The sequence below is a fragment of the Rhamphochromis sp. 'chilingali' genome (assembly GCF_963969265.1).
Source record: "Rhamphochromis sp. 'chilingali' genome assembly, chromosome: 5".
NCBI lineage: Eukaryota > Metazoa > Chordata > Actinopteri > Cichliformes > Cichlidae > Rhamphochromis > Rhamphochromis sp. 'chilingali'.
The window spans coordinates 25849984-25871982 of NC_137932.1; the positions used below are offsets into that span (position 1 = coordinate 25849984).

General features: G+C 42.5%; 1 protein-coding gene across 9 annotated transcripts in view; it reads left to right on the plus strand.

The window, feature by feature from the left end:
• The window catches only part of LOC308396545 (unconventional myosin-VI), a 159072-nt gene that overhangs the window by 65951 nt on the left and 71122 nt on the right, over positions 1-21999 (plus strand). For all 9 annotated transcript variants that reach the window (XM_080881937.1, XM_080881934.1, XM_080881930.1 and 6 more), the window contains exons 13-15: positions 17345-17502; positions 17753-17844; positions 18890-18962. In XM_080881937.1, the coding sequence (XP_080738063.1) occupies positions 17345-17502; positions 17753-17844; positions 18890-18962 (323 nt within the window). The remainder of the gene's footprint in view (positions 1-17344; positions 17503-17752; positions 17845-18889; positions 18963-21999) is intronic.

Here is a 21999-nt window from a genome sequence, read left to right on the forward strand (position 1 = left end):
TCCTTCCACATGCTAAACACCTAATTTAAGTTAAATGTGACAATTGGCTTGTCGGAGCACATATGGCGCTCCCCTTCTGCTGGAGGAAAACACTGTGCGTGTGTGTGTGTGTGTGTGTGTGTGTGTGTGTGTGTGTGTGTGTGTGTGTGAGTGAGAAGAACGGCGTGCAACTTAAATTTTCCAGGCTTTGGTTTTGTTCACAGACATATTTAACGTTCTTTACATAATGTCCTGTTGTTTCTGGATTCTGTTCTCTGTGCTTAATGTGTTTTAAATTGCTGGTAATTTACCTGCTGCAGCAGTTTCAGTGTAGCGTGCATCACCTACAGGCAGGGGAAGGTGTTTTCTTCCAGCTCAATTTATGCACTTTTGTAAAATTTGTGCATAAAAAGCCAAACTGGAAATGCTGAAAGGTCCAAATGTAAACAGAAGGGAGTTTAGTTAGTGAGGACTTATTTATTTTTATGCTGTCATAAAATGCGTAGAAACGCAAAATCAACCCAATAAAATGGGCTGAAATGGGACAAAGGTAGCACTAAATATCCAACTTTTTGAGAGGAGGTGTAGGAGGCTCTGAATAACTCCTCTTTATTTTACCTGCTTCATTGAAGACCAGCTAAACTGAGTAAACAACATGGAAAAAGGCTAAATACATTTTTTATTATTATTAGTCCTTTATTTATCCAGGTAAAAAATCTCATTTCCAAGAGAGACCTGGCATCATGGCAACAAAAGTTACATACCACATAGGTATATAACATTTAAAGCAAACACAATATCCCATACCAACATGTGTAAAATATACAATAACAGATCAAATTAAGAGTACATTAAAAACAATCACACTGAGTAAAAGAGCTGTTCTCTCGTTCCTTTAAGACAGACTTAAACTCTCCCAAGGTAACCAATTCTGATAATTTCAGTTCCTTCTGCAGATTATTCCAGGAAGCAGGGGCAGCGTATTTAAAAGCCTTTTTCCCCAATTCTGTTCTGATTTTTGGGACAATCAATTGTATGATATTGTGCGAACGAAGGCTGTATTGGTTGTGGTTTTTACACATATAAACACATAAATAAGATGGAACCAGCCCAAGGAGAGATTTATAGATAAAGATCAACCAATGGGAGAGTCTGCGAATATGAAAGATAGCAGCAGCATACAAAGAACAATGATGTACACGATTTCCATAGCCAGTAATAAAACGTAAAGCACAATGGTACACAGTATCCAACCTCTTTAGGTAGTGGGCAGGTGCATTCATAAAAAGCAGGTCACCATGTTCCAATAAAGGTAAAAAGGTTGCACAAATCAAATGTTTTCTCACTTGGAGGGAGAAACAGGATTGGTTTCTAAAAAAGTAACCTAGTTTTAGTTTTAACTTCGACACAAGCCTTTGAATGTGAGTCTTAAATGACAAATTCTGATCTATAATTATCCCTAGATACTTGTAAGATGGGACCATTTCAATTTCAGTTCCTTGAATTGTTTTAATCTTAGGAGACATAGCTAACAACTCTTTGCCATTTGAGAATAACATGAGCTTGGATTTATCTGGATTTAACACCAACTTAAGTTGAGTTAAATGGGACTGAACGACATCAAAGGCACACTGCAGAAATTGCAGGGTGTGTGCTACTGAAGGGGATGAACAATAAATAATTGTATCATCTGCATAAAGATGAAATGCTGCATTTGACAAATTATCACAAAGGTTGTTTATGTAAAGAGAAAATAGCAATGGTCCTAATATGGAGCCCTGCGGAACTCCTTTGGGTACTGAGAGAAAAGAGGAAGAAGACCCAGCAGCATGGACACACTGTTTTCTTGCTGACAAGTAATTTGAAAACCAACTTACAGCATTTACAGATAGACCAATATTGTTTAGTCTATTTAATAAAATAGCATGGTCAACTGTATCAAAAGCCTTTGACAAGTCAAGAAAAAGAGCAGCACAGTATTTTTTTGCAGTCCATTGAATCAACAATGTCATTAACCACTTTAATAGCATCAGTTATTGTGCTGTGTTGTTTTCTGAATCCTGACTGATGTTGGGAAAGAACTGAATTTTCGTCCAAAAAGTCTTTCAGTTGTTCACTAATGAACTTTTCTAGAACTTCTAGAACATCTGAAGGATCACCTCCTTTCAGCAAAGGGAGAACATAGGCAGATTTTCATATTACAGGGATCTCACTGTTCGAGAGGCTAAGATTAAAAATGTAAGTTATTGGTTCTGCTAAAAAATCTACAGCCATCTTAAGAAAATAGGGATCAAGTTGATCTGGTCCTGCAGATTTATTTAGATCCAACAGATTTAAAGCCCTGTGGACCTCAAAAACATTTAACGGAGAAAAACTGAAGGGTTGGACCACAGATTCAGTTTGAGCGGTTGCAGAGAGAGCCTCTTGTTGATTAAGCTGTTTAAAATCTGGATATAAAGATTCAAATAGAGATCCTGAAGAAACAAAATGCTCATTAAAGCAGTTTAGAATGTCAATTTTTCTCTGTTAAAGTGCAGGAGTCTTTTACAACAAAAGTTGGCATCTCATGTGTAGTTATGTCCCCATAAGAAGATTTTATTATTTTCCAGAATTTTTTAGGATCGTTCAAATGTTTAGTAGTATTTGAAAGATAGAATTCTGATTTGGCCTTTTTAATTAAGGAAGTTGAACGGTTTCTGAGCTGTCTAAAAATCAGCCAATCCGCTTCGGATTTAGTTTTTCTGGCCTTAGCCCAGGCAGCATCCCTTTTTTTGAGTAGACTGGAGAGCTGAGGAGAAAACCAAGGGTTGTTTTTGCATTTTACTCTAAAATTGCAGATGGGGGCATGTTTATTTATAATTTTGATAAACGTATCATAAAAATAATTCCATGCCAACTCAAGATCAGTTATCAGGTAGATTCTACTCCAGTTATAGTCCCATAAATCATGAAAGAAAGCTTGCTCACAGAAATGCTTAAAATCTCGTTTAAAAGCTATTTGTGGCCTTGATTTTGGGAGCTTTGATTGTCTGACTACAGCTACCACACAGTGGTCACTGATATCATTTGCGAAAACCCCAGTGTGAGAATATTTACACGGCATATTAGTTAAAAATAAATCAATAAGTGATGACTTTTCTGGGCATTTAAGATTTGGATGAGTTGTGCTGTAAATTAGTTGTGTGAGATTATATGAATCACACATGGATTTAAAACTGTCTCAGGCAGAGGACAATCAGTCCCAGTTGAAATCTCCGGCCAGCACAATTTCATTAAAATCTAAAGTAGAATGTTTTTCACTAAGTGAAACTAAAGCCTCACTACTAGCTGAGGGGGGTCTATAACAGCCCACAATGGTAATAAAATAGCCCTTGAAAAGTTGGAGCTTGAGGGCAAGAAGTTCAAACTGTTTACAAACAGATACTGATGAATCGACAGTAACATGGAATTTGCTTTTTATATAAATTGCAACACCGCCACCCTTTCTGGGGCGGTCGCAACGGAAAAGATTATAGCCCGTTATTGCAATGTCTTTGTCAGTAATTGATTTAGTAAGCCAGGTTTCTGATAATATAAGAATATCAGTATCTAACTCTTTCATCCAAATTTTCACAAAATCAAGTTTGGGAAGAAGACTTCTGACATTTAAATGAGTGATACCAAGACCTGCTCGAGTTTTAAAATCACAAGGAGTACTTAAGCATTTGCAATCTGGACCCGGATTAGGTTGCACATTTCCAGATAAAAGAAGCAGAAGAACAATAAAACATTTTCTTTTCACAGATTTTTTTTGTAGGATTACAGACTGATTTCTCTTAGTGCCCAATCTCTTTGGGGGGTGAGAGGATTGGGAAATAAACCAGTGATATGGAATGAATAAATCAGTTAAATCAGTTGAAATGAGATCTTTGCTGATCTCACGTTTTGTAACAAAGAAGCCTCCAAACAGCAGACACGGCTCCTCGTACAGGTTCAGGTTCTTCACTCCGCCCATCTTTTCTTCTTGCAGTTCTTCAAAAGTGGAAAATATTAATTTTCGTATGTGTGAAAAGTCATGTTTAAGGACACAAAGATGAGCGGTGGAAACGGTCACACATGGATGCTTTGGAGGTCCAGTTGGTCCTCAAGGATGTCCAGGGTCATCTCCTAGTTGGGCCAGCTCAGCTCGCAGTTCATGAGTCAGTAGCAGTGGCTTTACTTTGAGCCCCTAATGGGCTACTAACTCGCTCTCATCCCGTTATATAGGTGAGCTTGGTTGTGTTTTGAAACCAGATGTGACAACTTAGAGGTGGATCTGACTGTAAAGCCGTTAGCTCATTGGCTAACGACTTGTCAAACACAAGTTGCCATAAACTCATCTGAGAACTGAGCTCAGCAAAGCGAGCATTATTCCCATGGACTTTTACAGGACCAAAGTCTTTTTGCAGCTACTGGTGTCGCCCCCCGGTGATCGTTAAAAAGAATGCAGGGTTAAGTGTTACCTGTTTACCTCGGCCAGTTAATGAATGCTTTGCCGCTATGATATACCAGTCCTGAAGGTAACTCAAAAGGTTTAAGTTTAAACGCTACACCAAAAACCCATCAGTTGTCTAATTTTGTAAATTTGTTATTAAGAGTTTTAAGTTCAAATAAGTGAAAAACTATAAAATAACTTACAGACATTTATTTTCGCTTTTATTGTCTTTGCGTCTTTGCAGAGTTCATATTTATGGTAAATCCTGATGCTACCTAACTATTCGTAGTTCTCACTGTCCTAAATACGTTATTTTGGAGTGTGTACTTTGGTCTGTTGTTTGTTTGAAGATTGATGTGTGAAAGTTGCAGCAGTGACTTTCTGACGGGATTAACTGGAGTCCAGGTGGACACCAGCGTGACTCGGTGACGGATGAAGACTTGAGTGGCGTTGACGCATCTTCACTCGGAGAGATGGCCCGGACCTTTCACAGCTTTACCAGCTGGCTGCGGCTTAACGAGATAAATGCGAAGCCATGAAGCGTTCAGGAGGAGGAGGAGTTCAGATGAGTGTTATGCCATTTTTATGGCTCGGCGCTTGCCGCCGGGAGACAGCTTCATGCATTAGATTCTCCCTCTGGCTCAGAGAGGAGTGAATGCACCTAAACAAACCTCCCCCATCACCCAGTGCTGCTCCACCATGAAGGAGTTCAAGGCAGCTAATAACGTAATCCTCAGAGTGATGAAGAAGAGGAGATGGGAGGGCAGGGACACAGCCGAGCACCGGCCGGTGGTGATGAGAAAATAATACGACACTCATAACAGAAACCGCCTAGCACGTTTACCTCGAGAGCTGTTTAACCCTAACCCTAACCCGAGGAGGTCAGTGGAGGCGTTAGCTCCCAGCCTCTCTCATTTATGCTCTTCATTGTGCATGTTGCATACACTGAGCTCGCTCTCTGAGGCCTCTGATTGTTTTGTTGGCAGCTCGGCCCGAGTGTGCCATCTGAACGCCGAGCCCGTCTTGTTTCCCGTCTTTTGTGTGCAGAGAGAGGAGTAGGTGTAGGTGCATTAAATGCCACTTCCAGCCTCTATCTGCCTGTCAGTTATCGACTCGCCGTACAATGCCCGTAATCTTCTGCTATTCTTCAAGTTCTGGTACTAGATGAGATGTTCTGCATCTGTTCGTCTTGGAACCCGCCTGCCTCGCATCACTGTTATTTGACTGAATTTCAGATCAAGTCTTTAGATTCCATGTTTCTCCTCTCAGTAATGTTAGGATGGAAATTCATTTGAAGCCCATTAACTGGCCTGAGTGTCACTGGATACAGGTCATCGCAGGGTCAACATTTCTGTGGTTTCATCACTATTTAGGCAAAAGAAGAAATGTCTTCTTTATTAAGAACAGAGAAACAGCAGAATTTGGTGCGGATTCCAATAAAGCCTGTCATTACTGACGTCTGTCTATCTGTATATGTGATGTCAGTGCTGAGCGCCTGTTCAACTGTTTGTGGTCCCTGAATGGATCTCAGGAGCGATGGAGGAGTGGACGGATTTGGACTAATGGACATCAGCTTTTCCTGCACGCTTCTCTGGGCAGTCATTTGAAGATTTTTAACTGGCTCATGGCCTGTAGCCAAATAATCAGACAGGCAGAGGAGGTGTTTGATGTTTTAGAATTTTAAAAAGTATATTTGACACAACTTTGCAACGCACATGTCCCAAATCACAAACACACACCAGGAAGGTCCTTCATTTATTACCTCCTGCTGGCTCCTGATGATCCTCTGATGTAGAAACCCAGAGTCCATCAGTCCAGCTGTTCGTCCTGTTCGTCCACCCCGTCTGCTTTGGAAATGTTTGGAGTTTCCCTTCCAAAGAGCTTTTCCTAGCAACAGTAAATTAGAAGAACCAAAACTGGCTGAAGTTGACACTGCAGTGCTGTCACACTGGGGACTGTTGTCTTGTGTGAGCGACTGAGTCTGGGGGAATTAGAGGGAGAAGTGCAGTCTGTTGATATTTTGGACTCTTGTACATTTTGCTTGTTCATTTTTTGGGGGTATCTTGTGTGGACCTCTGGGCAAATGCCTGGACCGAGAGCTGGGGTGGGTTTACTGTGGCGCCTTCAAAACTCTCAGGTTACAGTAAAGAGGACTGAATCCTAAATGCTCTAATGACCGGGTCGGGTCCAAAAATTATGATCCCTAATAAGGTCAGGTGATGTAGAAGAGAGCGAGCGAGAACCGATGAATATAAATGAGTGCACACAGCACCATAATACAAAACCATTAGTTTGAAGTGTGTGTGTGTGTGTGTGTGTGTGTGTGTGTGTGTGTGTGTGTGTGTGTGTGTGTGTGTGTGTGTGTGTGTGTGTGTGTGTGTGTGTGTGTGTGCGTGTGTGTGTGTGTGCGTGCGCGCGAGAGAGACATGGCTGCAGTCTTGTGGCAGATGGTGGAAGGAATGAAAAGCTGATGGGAAAAATCCCGTCCAACATGTTTATTCTCTCTGTTAAAGCCAGAAAGAAAAACCCTGTGACTGAGAAAGCAAAAGATCCTCTTTGCACGAGGAGGCGGCAGACGCACCGATGGAGGCAGATGGTCGGAGGGGATGGAGAAAATGCTTTCCAGCATGTTCCTCCCCTTCGGGGAAGAGGAGATTTGCTGGGAAGCTGCACAATTATACAATTAGTTTAGAAGGAAATGAAGTCTTAATTTATCAGACGCAACATTAGTAATATAAGAGGTGTTAATACCCTGCGCGCCCGATGATTCATTTAAGTGTTTCAAAGGAGCACAGATACAACTGCTGATTTAAGAAACATATTGCTGATAAATAAATAAAACGTCATGTGACCTGTGGCATGATCAGCATGTACTGATCACAATATGGGGAAAAAAAGATTATTTTATCTGTTTATTTCAAAATAAAATGAGTAAAAATGTAGCTTCCAGGTCAGAAACCGGCCACCAGATGTCGACAGCTGTAGATGCTCAAAGACTTTCAGTCCTCTGGAAGTCTCCATTTACGTACTCAGTCGCTCATTTTGGGTCATAATGAATAAAAATAAAATCTCAGTCATTCAACATTATCTGAGGGTTATTTGGGAAATTATAAAATCCCACAGTAACTGGCTGTTGAGTGTCAACCACAAGTTATTAGACAAAGTCCCGCCCTGCCCTGCCTCGTCACACCTGCTGTAAGCGCTCAACTCGCGGCTCCGAAACAAGACACCCGCAACCAGCGGGTGATGCCACGGTAGCAATGCCTCAAGTGGACATTAGAGGAACTGCAGCTTTTGGCGCTTCCATACACGTTTCATTTTCAGCCGCAGAGGTTGCTCCTTATTTTAAACAGACTTCAGTAACTTAGATGTTGGCCACGTTTTTAATGAGTTTAATCTAATAATTTACCACTAACTAATGCTCCTCTTACTATTGTTTTTCTTTGAGTGGTTTGTGTTTTTGCTGCTTGACTGTGTTTGCAGACTAGTTTTAAACTGCAGGCGACTGCGGAAATCTACTGACGATGAAAGCAAAGGGAGGGTTTTTTGACGTAGTAAGAATGGCGACACGTGATGTAGAATGGCGACGGTGGCTCTGAAAAACAGAAATGAGGTCGATGTTAAGATTTTAATTGGAATGGAGCAGGATGGAGGCGAGGCTGAGATGGTCTGAGCATGTGCAGAGGAGGGAGAGTGAACATATCAGACTAAGGATGATGAAGATGGAGCTGCCAGGCAGGAGGAAAAGGGGAAGACCTCATAGAAGATCCATGGTTATAGTGAGGGAGGACATGCAGAGCATTGGTGTGATAGAGGAGGATGCTGGGAGGACATGGAGGCAGATGATTGGCCGTGGAGACCCTTAAAGGCAGCGGGTGACTTTCATCCTCGTGTGTGTCATTCTCTTGCTTTCTCTCTCTCAGTGAGCAGTAACAGATGCCTTTGACCCAATCAGAGTTCAGTGGTGAAATTCACAGTGTTGCTGGTTTGTTGACACCTTATTAGGAGATATTGTTTGGAGGAGGAGGAAGAGTAGGAGGCCAGGGGGAGAGCGAGGACTGGGAGTTCTGCACAGATTGATAGCTTTACCTGTTGCTGTTTATTTACATCCTTTAAAAAAACAAAAATCCAAACAAACAAAAAGTCTCAAACTCAGACTTTAATTTTGTGAGTTTCTCCCACATAGTGGCTGTAACTATTCAGAGCTCTGAGGGCGTTGTGAAAATGGTGTCGCAGCGTTGCGGTGGCACGGTCGGCTCCGTACTGTTGCTCATTTATATGAAAATTTCACACGCTATTGCTGTAATTTTCGCTGTTGGCAAAAAGCGGATAAAGCGGGTGAACTCTAGCGAGGCAGCCGGCTGGACCGTCGCCAGCTGAATGCATCGCGTCAGCCGGCTATTTGTGCGTGTGGTTCATGAAGGAGGAAGTGCAGACGGCGGCGTGTGTGAGGGCGAGAGACCGTCCGAAAGAGTGGGGGAATAAAGAGAGGAGAGGCGTGCGAGGCACATGGGATTCAGAGAGTCTGAATTAAAATCAGATATTTGTCTTTTGGTTCTTTTTTGGTCTAATTTCAGGAGAGACATTTCAGTGTGTTTAGGTGCGTGTGTGTGTGCGCGCGTGTGTGTGTGTGAGTGAGTGTGTGTGTGCTGCTGCTGCTGCTTCCTATGTGACCTGATTTCTTCAACTTTCATCATGTTCATGCAGACACACTCCTCAAAACAAATTAAAGAAAGAAAACAATCATTAAGATAATGGAACTAACAGCCTGGTCAATCATTTGGATTTCACTAATTTTATTTCTGCAGACTGCAAATGAGCCTTTCATGTTCACCATAATACTCGATTTCTGCACTGTAGCTCAGGCTGAAGACAAGTAAGTGCACTTTCCTGCTCACATTTACTCGAATATTTCCTGAAAAATGCTTCTGACTTCAGCTTTTAATTTTAAAAACTGTTATTTCAGCAAGTGCATAATTGACCCTTTTTCAGTGTTGTGGACAAAAGCTGAGATCTCACAGTAAATTGAGTTGTTTTACAGTCATGTTTCTATGGCTTTTTAGCAAAGTGACAAAGATAACCAGATATGGCCGAGTTCAGCCAGAGTTCAAACTCTGATTCTTTGATGCTTCGGCTTCGGCTGCTGCGCCTTAAACAGGGTTCATGGACCTGCGATGGTGTCCAGGTGTTCGTCTCTGCAAAGTGGAGGATCGAGGCGACGCAGAGCAGCAGACACCGCGGTGATGTGAACCCTCCGCGGGGGTTTAACTGGTTTAACCTCCCAGGACCTGGCGTCCGCATATGTGGACATCACGTTTTGGGTTGTCTAGAACAAAATACTAAATTTTGCTCTACAAGGTCCTGATATCCACTTACGAGGACATTATACTGCCACTGTTCTATTGAAATTTAAAACGAATGCTGACATGTTTCCCACATGTAGACGATGCACTGCAGAGCCTTATGTGTGCTGTGTATACTATCAGTGCACATCAGCACCTCCTGCTTTGTTTCTGAGGCTCTTGGAGGAGAAAACAAATATGATGGGGATTCAAACTGAAGCAAGTAACCGGCTGTTGTCTTCCAGTCTATACCTACAATCCAGCAATCCAGTCAACACAGGAACATTGTGTAAATCGACTTTGTGCCCCTAACATTGAGCAGAATATTTGACTGTGTTGACATTCATTTGTTTCTCTGGGATGAGGTCTTGGAAAAACTGGGGTTTTGAGTCACTGTGGCATGCATGAATAGACTGAGAGTGTTAAAGTTGTCGTGTCTGCAGGCATACTAGAGTTCGCCTGGTTTCAACGACTCGTTCATGATCACCATTCTCACCCCTTTGAACAGCGCTGATTAACTAAAGTGACATCAACAGTTTTAAACCCTTCAAAAATCCAGTTCAGTTCTGTTCATAAAATGCAGAATAGCAACAGCAACATCCTCCAGTAATACAAAGCAAAGAGTGGGAAGGAAAACTCCCTTTTAAGAGGAAGAAACCTCCTGCAGGGAGGGACGGCCATCTGCTGCAAGAGCCCAAAATCAGCCAGTAGTTGTGAGGTCAGGTTGTCCGTTACATAAACCCTAACAAAGTTGTTTGCTCTCACTGCTGTCGCCTAATAACTTTTAGCATCGTCGCCGTGATCAGACGATGTAGGAGGAGATTGATCGTTGATGTCATTCACATTTGGACAGACTTTGAGCTCCACCTTGGACTGGTGTTTGTTCTGCTCTGAGCTGGAGTGCCGCTCTAACCAGAACCTGCAGCAGGTGGAAACTTTTGTCCTTACTCTGAGCGTGCTGAGGCTCCAGAGCAGATCAGACGCTACACTCTGCAGTCCAAGGTTGTATTTAGAGTTTACTCAGAGTCCACGTTGGAGGGGGAATTGATTATTGCATCACAAAGTGAATAATAATGTCGTCTATTCATTTAAAAAGCACCTTCTTTCTTGCATGCCCCACGCCCTCACTGCTGCCGTAAATACAAACCATGTTCTTTGCAGAAATAACAGATTAACATGGTCACGGAGTTTTTAGTCCTTGAACATCTGCAGTTGAACATCTTTTCACCTGCTGCTGATCTCACGTTCATAAACACAAAGACACACAAACTACTGACTTACTGAAAGGCGTCTCGTTGCTCAGTCAAACAGTCAATGTCAGGTCATCATGTCTCTGAAAGAACATAATTGCATGAAGATGCAGTTCAGAACGATTCAAACAAATGGCACGCTGGATGCATAATGAACTCGCAGAGGCTCTCTGACACGAGTCGCCTAATTACAAGTCAACAAACTGACTCATCGCGCCACCAGCGCTGTCGGGAACCTTTGATGCTTTTAAGGCTGAATGAGACTCGCTCTGTTTCGGCCGTGAAGAAGTCAGAAGACGCTTCAGTCTCGTTAGCGGCATAATTTATATTCCTCTGTGGCAGCCAAATGCGTACAAGGTTGCACAGTTTGTACTCAGGCACTCGGTAACAGCAGACTTGTGTGCACTTGTGCTGTTGTTTCATGGCTGCGTCCCTGGAGTGAACGTTTAATGGCAGCTTAGACTTGTGGAGAGTCTGTGCTTTGCTTGGAATTGCTGCGGCAGGTATAAATAAAGAGCATTCTGATCAATTTAATGCTGATGTATGGCAGATAAAACCATGCAGTGTGTCGTCTAAATCGGCATATGACGGCCATCGAAACGTCCAGTCACATTCACTGGCAACGAACACGAGAGCGCAATCATCGGCCAACTTGTTGCAACGGTGCGTGAGCTGGTGGTTTTCATGGAGCTGGTTTGCTTTTATTAACCAGAAACTCAATGATGTACCGCTTTTCCTTTCTAATCCGGTTGCTGCTCGTTGCCTTTCTGTAGTGCAATACTTCAACTGATTACATAGGCATGTGAGTAAATATGAAAAATTTAAGACTAATGTGCAGCATGTCCCTCTATAATAATGGGTGACAGTAACCTCACCATTGGCGGATCTGATTTCCATCGATAAAAAGGGGTTTTGATGAATAACACTGGCACTATGAAAAGATCCTTTTTTCTGTGTGAACAGTTGTTTTTCTTTGCAGACTGTTCTCAGTCTTCTCAAGTTTGTTTGAATAAAGAAGGCTGATAATTTTGGGAGCTTTATATGTCGAGGCTCATCTCTCCAAAACATTTCTAAAGCAGTTCAGTCAGAACCATGTCAGTCGAGAGAAGATTTCTACCTGTAGTAATTATGTCTTTTCAATTTCAATTCAATTCGGTTTTATTTGTACAGCGCCAAATCAGAACAGCAGTCACCTCAAGCGCTTTGTATTGTAAGGTAGACCCTACAATAAAACATACAGAGAAAAACCCAACAATCATATGACCCCCTACGAGCAAGCACTTTGGCGACAGTGGGAAGAAACATCCGGCAGAACCAGGGTCAGGGAGGGGCGGGGCCATCTGCCGCGACCGTTTGGGGTGAGAGAAGGAAGACAGGATAAAAGACATGCTGTGCAAAAGAGCCGGAGATTAATAACAAGTATGCTAACAGTACAAAGCGGAGTACAGGTCAGTGACACCACCATGGGTTGAGGCAGGTTGCAAAGTGGCTTCCAGTAGTGAGGGTACCAGCTGATGCATGATGAACTGTTTGTTGCTGTTTAACTAAAGCTGTAGTGCTTTGGTTTGTTCTCATCGCTTGCATAATAATTCAGTTGAATTGAATTCAATTTCATTTCTACGGCACCAAATCACAACAACAGTCGCCTCAAGACGCTTTATATTGTACGGTAGACCCTACAATAATACATACATAGGTTATAGAACATTTTGTGAAACAGAAAGCAATATTTACTCTGTGAATAACCTCTGAAAACACTCCCTGCCATGTGCCAAAGAGCAGACTGACACAATCAGAAGGTGGGAATGGGCAGAAAAAAACCAGCATTTGCTAGTTGTTGGGAACTATTCTCGCTGAAGATCACCTTCCACCTCAGACTGCTCACCAGGACATCAGCGTGGATCGCTGGGGCAGAGAGTGATGTTCTAGCATTCAGACTTTGGGACAGCCGTAGTCTTCCTTTGTTTGTACGGTATTGTCGAATCGTGCCGCGCATGTTTTAGGACGGCAACGCCTGATATTGCTGATGGCGTTGGTGTCATCCATCTTCAGTTTTTCTTGTTGTATGGAGAACAGAACATGGATGGATAAATGGAGGAGACCCCGAACGGGTCGCCAGTCCATTGCAGTTCTATAAAATATTGTTTGTTTGTTTTTTATATAGTAATGACTAATTGATTATTTGCGAGCAAAATGGAGTATTTCACAGCTAACGAGTTAAATTACAACAGGAGTTGGTAGAGAGCGAAAACGGAGAAGAAAAACTGGGTAGATCTTGGCGTTGAAATCAAAGATCATGTTGCTCCATAACTGAATGTAAATATTGTGTTAACAACTTGCTTTCATAGCCCGGAATAGCCCAAGCATAAACCTGCTGAAGTGATGGCACAGTGGGAATGTGTCAGATCAGAAACCACTTAATTTTGTCACTCTGGAGTGCTGCAGTCATACGGGGTCCATTTTCTTTTTAATTTGGTGGAAATAATGAGTGAAATGGGGAAAAAAAACAAAAACAAACCAGGGAAATGGAGTTACTTTAAAATGAAGAGGAATCAAGTGTTTTTATGTGACAAAGTAAAAGTGGAGAGAAAATTGAGTCGGGGGGCATGAAAGAGACGGACAATGTTCTGAGCATCAGATAAAATAAGCGGTGGTAAAAGAGCGACGGGCGGCAGAAAGAACTGAAAGCCAGGCGGGCAGAGTCGTACTACACCTGAAGCTTTACAGGGAACCTTTAATGTGAGTGTAATTTCAAACAGAGCGAGTGATTGGAGGAGTAATGAGTGGGAGGGCAAAGAGAAAATGGAAGATGCCAATCTGAGCGCTCGTGCCGGCTGAGGTCAACAGTTAATGGCTGTTGGAGGCTTGTTCAGTGACCTCACAGAAGATCCTGCACATGTAAATGTCTCCCAGTACTTTTACTCATCATTTCTAAGAAAAATTGTGGATCATTCTCTACCAGAAAGTTCGGTTCGTACTATTCCCAGATGTCACCATGTACCTCGTAGGGCCTTTGTGCTTGTTTCCTCTGCCAGTGTATCAGTTTGTTGTTGTTGCTAAAGCCAAACTTAAACTAAAGCTTCAGTCTTACAGTCTTACATCTTAAATCTGTACTTGTGTCAATTGTGCCCTAACCTAAGGCTGCTTTTAACCATGTGTTGTGTCTGTTAATTAAAACTTATTTTCAGACAAGAAAAAGTGTTTATCCACTCGACCAAAGTGGATTTCTTACAACCAAAATATGCAATCTTTCCCTCCATCCATCGCACCTGTATGATGAATGCGAATGACACTCGTGTACGTACTCGACAGCTGTGAGAGCCCCGTCTGCACATAAGTATATAAATGCAAACAAGCTAGCCACCTGCTGCAATGGGCATTTGGTGCAGTGTTGTAAATCATGCTAAGAAGGAGTCTTTTTCTTCGGGTATCATAAAAGTTGTTGTTATGACTGTCAGAAAAGTTCTGATTTGTATCTCAGTGTGCCTGAGGGGCAGTAAAACAGAGGAAAAGCTGGGTTTTCAAGTTTAGCCGGTGAATGCTCCGTGTGAATGTGTCTACATGAGTGGCGGTGTAGTGCCCTCTCTTTCATATGTGAGTGCTGCTTTTTTTGGCTCAGAAGTCTGATTTAAAAGCAATCTTCTTGCGCATGTGGTGTCTTTGAGGACGGGGCCGAGGAGCAGCTGCAGGCCAGCAGGCGTCTTCAGAGCGCAGAGTTTCTACACAAGGCGACATCAGTAATTACACCGAGAGAGAAGAGGAAGAAACACATTCTCAGCACCGAGGCTCACAGGGAATACATATTAGGCTGCTTGTACGATTAGTGTTCTGACATTATGTTGCCCTGACATTTAGACCTCTTGGTTTTTAAATGAGCAGGGCTCTCTGCAGTGTTAGAACCTCTGGCTGCGGTGCCCCGGCGCCATGAATTTAACATGGAGAGAGGGCAAGCGTGAAGGAGAGGAGCTCCAGGACAGGTTATAGGCGATGAGTCCGATTTTAAGGGCCCCTCTGTGGCTGTAACTTTGGCTAAGTGCTAAAACACTTTGCGTTACATTCTGAAGTGCAACTCGGGTTATATTTACATTTAATTTTGAACCTCACTTGTTAAAAGTGTTAACTCTGCGAAGGCTAAGCTGTCACATATAATGGAAAGCATATCATTTTTATCTTTCCGATGCTTAATTTTGAGAGTTGATTGCAGTCACAGGAGCTTCTGGGTTTTTAAAATCTTGTATCTGCAGCACAGAGCAGCTTAGGTTGTTCTGAAAATGGTGAGAAAAGTGAAAAAGGAATTAGAATAATCCTATTTCTATACATGCAATACATAAGTAAAAAATACATAAGTAAAAAAAAAGAAAAAGCAAACCAGAGATTTAATGTGAATCTCTAAAGTGAAACCTGAGTCACTTTCCCGATAGACGTTTTAGTAAATATAGCAAGGGGCACAAACAAGGCCTGTTTTCTCTTCATTAAATTGGAAACAGTTATCAGCAAACTAACTGTTAATAGAGTTTAAGGACCTGTGCAAACCCTGTAGCTTGGAAACAAAGAGTTAGAGATATATAACTGTATGTCGTCTGCATAGCGGTGAACAAAAATGTCCTTAGAAGTGCTCAAAATGTGGTGAAGAGGGAGCAGATGTAACAGAAACAATAAAGGCCCCAGAATGGATCCGTGTTTACTTTCACTTCCACTCCCTGGTAAACTGTGTGGTGGTTAGGGTTAAGAAAACGGTCACAGTTTGGGTTAAAATACACTGCTTCACAACACTGAGGTTAAAAAACGCAGAGTTCGTAATGTTTTATTAATTTGACGCCTCCAAAGGACGCCTGAGATGTGCCTTCAAAACAAAAAACATCTGCTTTTTACTCAAAGTGCAGTAAAGAGGGAAAAGCTTTAAAATAAGGACGTCTTCTGTACCATTAAATTCTAAGAAACTTAGCAGGTAGGTTGGTGGTTTGAAGCATCTTGGGTAATATAGCTGATCGATCTCTGTGGGGGCGGTCGGACCATCTGCTGCAGGACTCCTTGTTCTAACTGAGATGGTAATGACTGAGCAAACGGCTCCTCTTAATGGGCTGCACCACTTTTAAAATGACTCCAGAGAGAAGCTGCAGCTCCTGTTTATATAGATATATAGACGGTAGCGCCTACCACTCTCTTAAAGCAGTAATTTATTGTTATTATTAATAATAAAGTTTTAATGAATTCTAAGTGTGAGAATGTAGCTGAAGGTGATCTCAATTGGTGAAAATAACTGCTTTAATTGGTAAGAGAAATCTATATGAGCAAAGACGTATGTTTATGCACATGCTGGAGAATAAATTCACGATGCCTAAAATCTAAATGTGTAGCGCTTCACTGTATGTTTTCATGTATGCAAATAGACTGGAAATGCAGCTTTATTAGGTCTGCCCTTGGCTCAGGTCATCCTGCAGCATAATATATTAGAAAAATACCAACCGAGCCACCTGCAGGGATCACAACTCCCCTGATATCATGTGTGGCTTATACAGGTATGTGCAGAGGAGATAATTTGCCGCCGAGGGAGGGAGGAGGACTTTGGGAGTCGTTATTGGAAGCTTTGGTCGTCTGAGTGCCACTCGTGTGGAGTTATTTCCCAGCGTGTCCTTGAGTGCACTGCAGTCGTGCTGAAGTAAAGTCCAGAAGTAAAGCCGGCTCACAAACTCGGCCCCAGCAGCAGATTAATGCGGTGTATTTTCTCCAGCCTCTGCCATCAGGTCACTCCTTTTGTCTGCACTCAGTCTGAAGCAATTACAATGTACCTCCACAGAGCTCGCTGCCAGTTATGGTTTCTGTCGCCGTTTTATGGCCACTGCCTCCCACCCAATCCCTCTTTCTTTGCAGCTGTCAATAACACAATTACCTGCTTGGAAGGTCCAGCTAGCCCGGTTCATTTAAACCCAGCATTTATCTGCAGGTGTGTAAGCACACGTTACACTTTATCTAGACGTGGCAGATTTGTTGTTTTGGGCTGTAAGCTCAGTGTTTTTAAATCCTGGAGTTGCATGCCTGGAGCAGAAAACCAGTAAAAGGGGAGTTAAAGCCAGCAGCACTGGGTATTGAGCATTTATAGCTGCCTGAGCATTATATGATGACCTGGGAGAGAGAAGAGGTTGCTGTGTCCGAGTGTCCCTGCTGGGATCTTTCTGTGGAACAAGAATTTGCTTTTGAAAGTGGAAGCCTGAGCACATGGTTTAACTTTTACACTTTCTCCCTATTTGACCATCTGTAAGTGAAAATAAAACCTAAAATCTCTGATTTATTTAAACCTGTTATCTTTGTGTCTTTCCCAGAGTGCCACTCAAAGTCGAGCAGGCCAACAACGCCCGGGACGCTTTGGCAAAGGCCGTGTACAGCCGTCTGTTTGACCACGTGGTGACCAGAGTCAACCAGTGCTTCCCCTTCGACTCCTCCGCCAACTTCATTGGCGTCCTGGACATCGCTGGCTTTGGTCAGTATCACAATAATAACAAAAAAACATCAGAATTTCAAGGTTTTTATAGATAACGTGTTTTTAAAACTAAGAAATGTTTGTTTGATGGTTTTAAGGGGAAAAAAACCTGTTGGTTGGTTTGATAACATTTTTTCTAAGGAGACAAAAAAGAAGTAATGCACGTTTTGAAAGCTCACATCACCTCAGAAAAGATCCTGTAATAGTCCACTTTGCTCTGACACACATTGTGTAACGAATATATTTGCAGAGTACTTTGAGCACAACAGCTTCGAGCAATTCTGCATCAACTACTGTAACGAGAAGCTGCAGCAGTTCTTCAACGAGCGGATCCTGAAAGAGGTGAGAACTGTTTGAAAGTAAAACCCTGCACCATCTCACCTCCGCCGGCAAACACCGTCAAATCAAAGCAGACATCTGTGGAGGACTCTCCATTTAAACTTTAAGTGTTTTTCTTATTGCAGGCAATTCTTTTCTGAGACTAGATGCCACATTTTCAAATTGCAGGTTGCAAAGTTTTCATTTTCCAAAAGTCTGAACATGAAGTTTAAATTTTCATCTCTGCAAAACATGAATTTTATTGTAATAGGTTTTATTTTAATGTGAAAGTGTGCTTCAGGTTTATTGCTGTTTATGTCAGAAAACTTTTCCATCCGTTCAACTAAGTTCTACCTTTTATTTGCACTTTAAGCAGACACATGCCCAAATACCCTCAACCTGGCTCCATGGCTGAGCCTTTCACACTACTTACATCAGATCCTCACATGATCTCTGGAGAGACTCCCGTTCCCTGCGTTCTCTGGAGCTTTTCTGAAGCATGTAGCATCCAGCAGGAATTTACCTCCGATACGGACGGACCTTTACCTGCGCTGTTCTCTCAGCGTAGAGATGTTAACACCTTAAATGTGAGCTAGACTCTCATTTAAGGTGGAAAAGTATATCTGTTGCTTTTTCTAAGCTTCAGAATTAAAAATCTGTAAAAGTCAGAAACCTTACTAAGATATAAATCTGTTTTGGATCAGTGCCGTAATTGAATCATCTGCTCTGTCTGTAAACCGCAGACCTCAGAGAAGGGCCACATTAAATACTGGATTGTGTTTGACTTTCCCTCGACTGTGTTCTAACAGCGGCTGTCTGTTTCTTACCTTTAAAACTCCTCGTTTGCCCAAACATCTGTCTGCAGCATGAAAAGCCCCATCACCTTTAGATGCTCATTTTTGCATGAAAGTGTAATTGCAAAAAGCCTGGCCTAAGCGCCACTTGTTAGAGAGCTTGAATGCCCCCCAGGCAGAACCTCCGAGCCGTCCCTGCCCTCGTTAGACGAACGCCGGGCATGCCGTGAATACCGTTATGATTTCTCATTAGAAGTTTCTCTGTTGCATTCCAGGAGCAAGAGCTGTACCAGCGGGAGGGGCTGGGAGTCAACGAGGTTCACTACGTCGACAATCAGGACTGCATAGGTATGAAGACGCCACTCCTCGCTCAGCTCGCGTGATTGTGCATTCAGAGCAGCTGCAGTCACTCCTCTGTGCCGATGAAATTCTCTGCAGAGGGGTTTGATATTTGTTCTCTTTTTACACCACTCCTTTTATTAGTGCATAGAGCATAATGTGAAAAATTCCCTACTCCAACTGTGCACCTCAGATACCCAACAAAGGTGCAAAAAGCAGTTCAAATTCCTCTTTAAATATCTAGATGGTGCATGAATGTGTGGAGGGGATTTGATCAGCTTCCCCCCTTTTCTGCTCTGGAACAACCAGTGCAAGAGTTAAAGAGCTGATGAGGAAGTAAATCCCTTTGGTTTGATACTAAACCTTCAGCGCACGCAGAGTAATGCATCTTTAAAAATCCCACCTGCGGCTTTCACACAAAGTTTTGCCGTTAATGTGGAGAGTTTGTTGTTTTAGTTCACAAAGCAAGATTTCCTTCTGATCCTCTGATCAGTGCTACATCTTATCTTTTGTGTGGTTTATTATATTAATATTTAGAGCTATATTTTTTAAATATTCCTAAAGAAACACAGACTCATCCAGCTGTTTTCACTTCTCGAGCTGTTACTATAAAATTTCATCTCACACAAATAAAGTGTAATAAACCCGTTAAAATCTCTTCCTGAGAGTAAGTGCTCTGAGACCGAATGCTGGCTGAGTTTTTAACACTTTGTGCAGCACTTTATTGCGAGAAGCAACCTCGAGGCTGAAGTGAATGAATCCCCATTAGACTCTTAACGTTGAAATGTCCAACTATAAGGCTGAAATAAGCACGTTTACAGTGTCTGTGGATATCGGGGGAATCTTTGTGTGCTGCGTCCAATACAGTTTATGAATGCCGCTCGCTAACCAAGCGATAACCTCTCACTCCGCCCTCTGATTTAAATGTGGTCATTTCAGGAGCCAACACATCAATGCCTAAAATCCTTAGAGTTCAGATCCAAAATAAATAGCTGACTTCCAGACAGTGTTCATTTCATTGATTTTCATCATAGGTTTCATCAACAGTAATTTCTTTCAGGCAAAAACACAATAGCTAAATAAAATCTAATACATGAGGACGAAAACCATGACGTACTGAAACTTCTGTCAACGAATAAAAATGAGATGAAAACCTTTCGGGGAAACGAGATCCAATCAGAACTAATTAGGTTCTGATTAATTGAGGGGGGGTTAGCTAACTCCCATGCAAAAATAGCACTGCTTCAAAGATGGCTGTGCCCGTCGTTATTATACAGTCTATGGGGATGTGTTGATGTCCACTGGGTACATCAGACTGAAAAAGACAGCTCTAGTTCAAAGGTGTCGCCTAAAAATGAAATAGTCTATTTGCAGTGTGCCGTATTAAAGGAGAGCTAGGCCTCATGAAATTTTATTGTATACGAAAGAAAAAGAGCTTTGTATTTATATGTCAGCCCTATATGTAAGTGTGTCCTGTAAAAGCTGCTCATTATCCACCTCAGTGCTCATCATCCTCACTTTTAGGAGAGCTGCCTCTCTTCACTTTGACCTCCGAGCCTCGGTGGCGCTTCAAAGACCGCAAAGAGGACGAACGACGAAGCCCCCACGCCTGTGAACTCCCGTCCTGACTGAAATGTGTCTTAATAGTTCACAAACATGGAGGGAGACTGATGTGACAGGGCAATCTAAGGGGAAGGAGGTTAATGATGCTTTCTGTGCTTTCAGTATGAGATGTTTAACTACAGCAGAGCGAGCTGCAGGGAGGCGGGAGGCTGGCTGTGCTCGCTGGCTCGTAGCTTACCGAAACGCGGTTGTTTGTTTGCTGGTTTGGATTCCCGTTGCGTGTTATAAAAGGAGAAGCTCCTCTTTGTTCAGGGGATGTAAAAACCACAGTTGATGTAGCAGAAAATTACATTTGTACAAGCAGCGGCCACGTGACTGCACACAGAACAAGGCGGAGATGGAAACGAACAGGAGGAGGAGGAGTGGGAACTATTAAAAAGTTCTTTAACGTCACAGAAGTTTGTTTGAAGCGTTACTTTCACTTCATTCAGGTTTTATTAACTCGTGCAGCCATGTGCGCTTTCGTTTGTTGCTGGTTGTCTCCTGTGATAGAGAGAAGGTGGACGGATTGAGCAATGGAGGGGCAGATGACGGGATGCCTCCCGAGGTTTTTGCTGCTCGAAGCTCTGCTGACCTTCATTTGCTGAATAGTTTGTGAGTAGGAGTCTCCATCAAAGAGCCTCTACTGTGCAGCATGTCAGTTCCTGTCAGGAAACATTACTGAAAAAGACTGCTAAAGCTCACGTAGGTAGGTAATCATATCTTCTAAACAATCCCCCACGTCATCCTCTGAATCAGTCAGTCATCCCACGTAAACTTCCTCCCCTGCGCCTCAGTTTTCTGTCAGTTTGCTGGCTGTTTGTTCAGCGCTGACAGCTTTTCCTTCACAGGCGTGTTGTCGGTCACTGCAGACCTCACCTTCTTCCTTTATTTTCTTCTTTCTGTTAAAATAATCTTTAAAATAACATTTTGAAAGTAGGATCTGTAGCAAATTCAGAACATTTAAAGGGAAGGTTCTTTCTCCAGCTTCTTATTTTTTAGAGGAGCTGTTAAATATTAAAAATGAGCTTCCTAAATAGTTGTTTTTTAGGCTCTTCAGCTTTTTGAGTAAAGGAATCCATCTGTCTCCATCACTGAACAAAAGTGGTGGCCTATGACACCACCTGTCAGCCTCCTATAACACAGTCTTGAGAACCCATCACAAGAGATTCAACACCTGCTCACACCATGAGCCATCACGTGACCCCAACGGCTCACGTGATGATAGAGAGCCGTAAAAACTCTAAGGACCACCTCCTGACTGCACCTTAGAAGTTACATATCTGAGACCTGCATGAGTCTCTTGGATTAGCGATGGAACATCTTTAAGAACGGCTGCCTTCAGATCAAGCACCTGAGACAATCATGACCAGGATGACCGAGAACCTTCACAGATGTCCTTACAAAGACTGATATTCTTCAGGTGGATTACTTGAGTTCATTT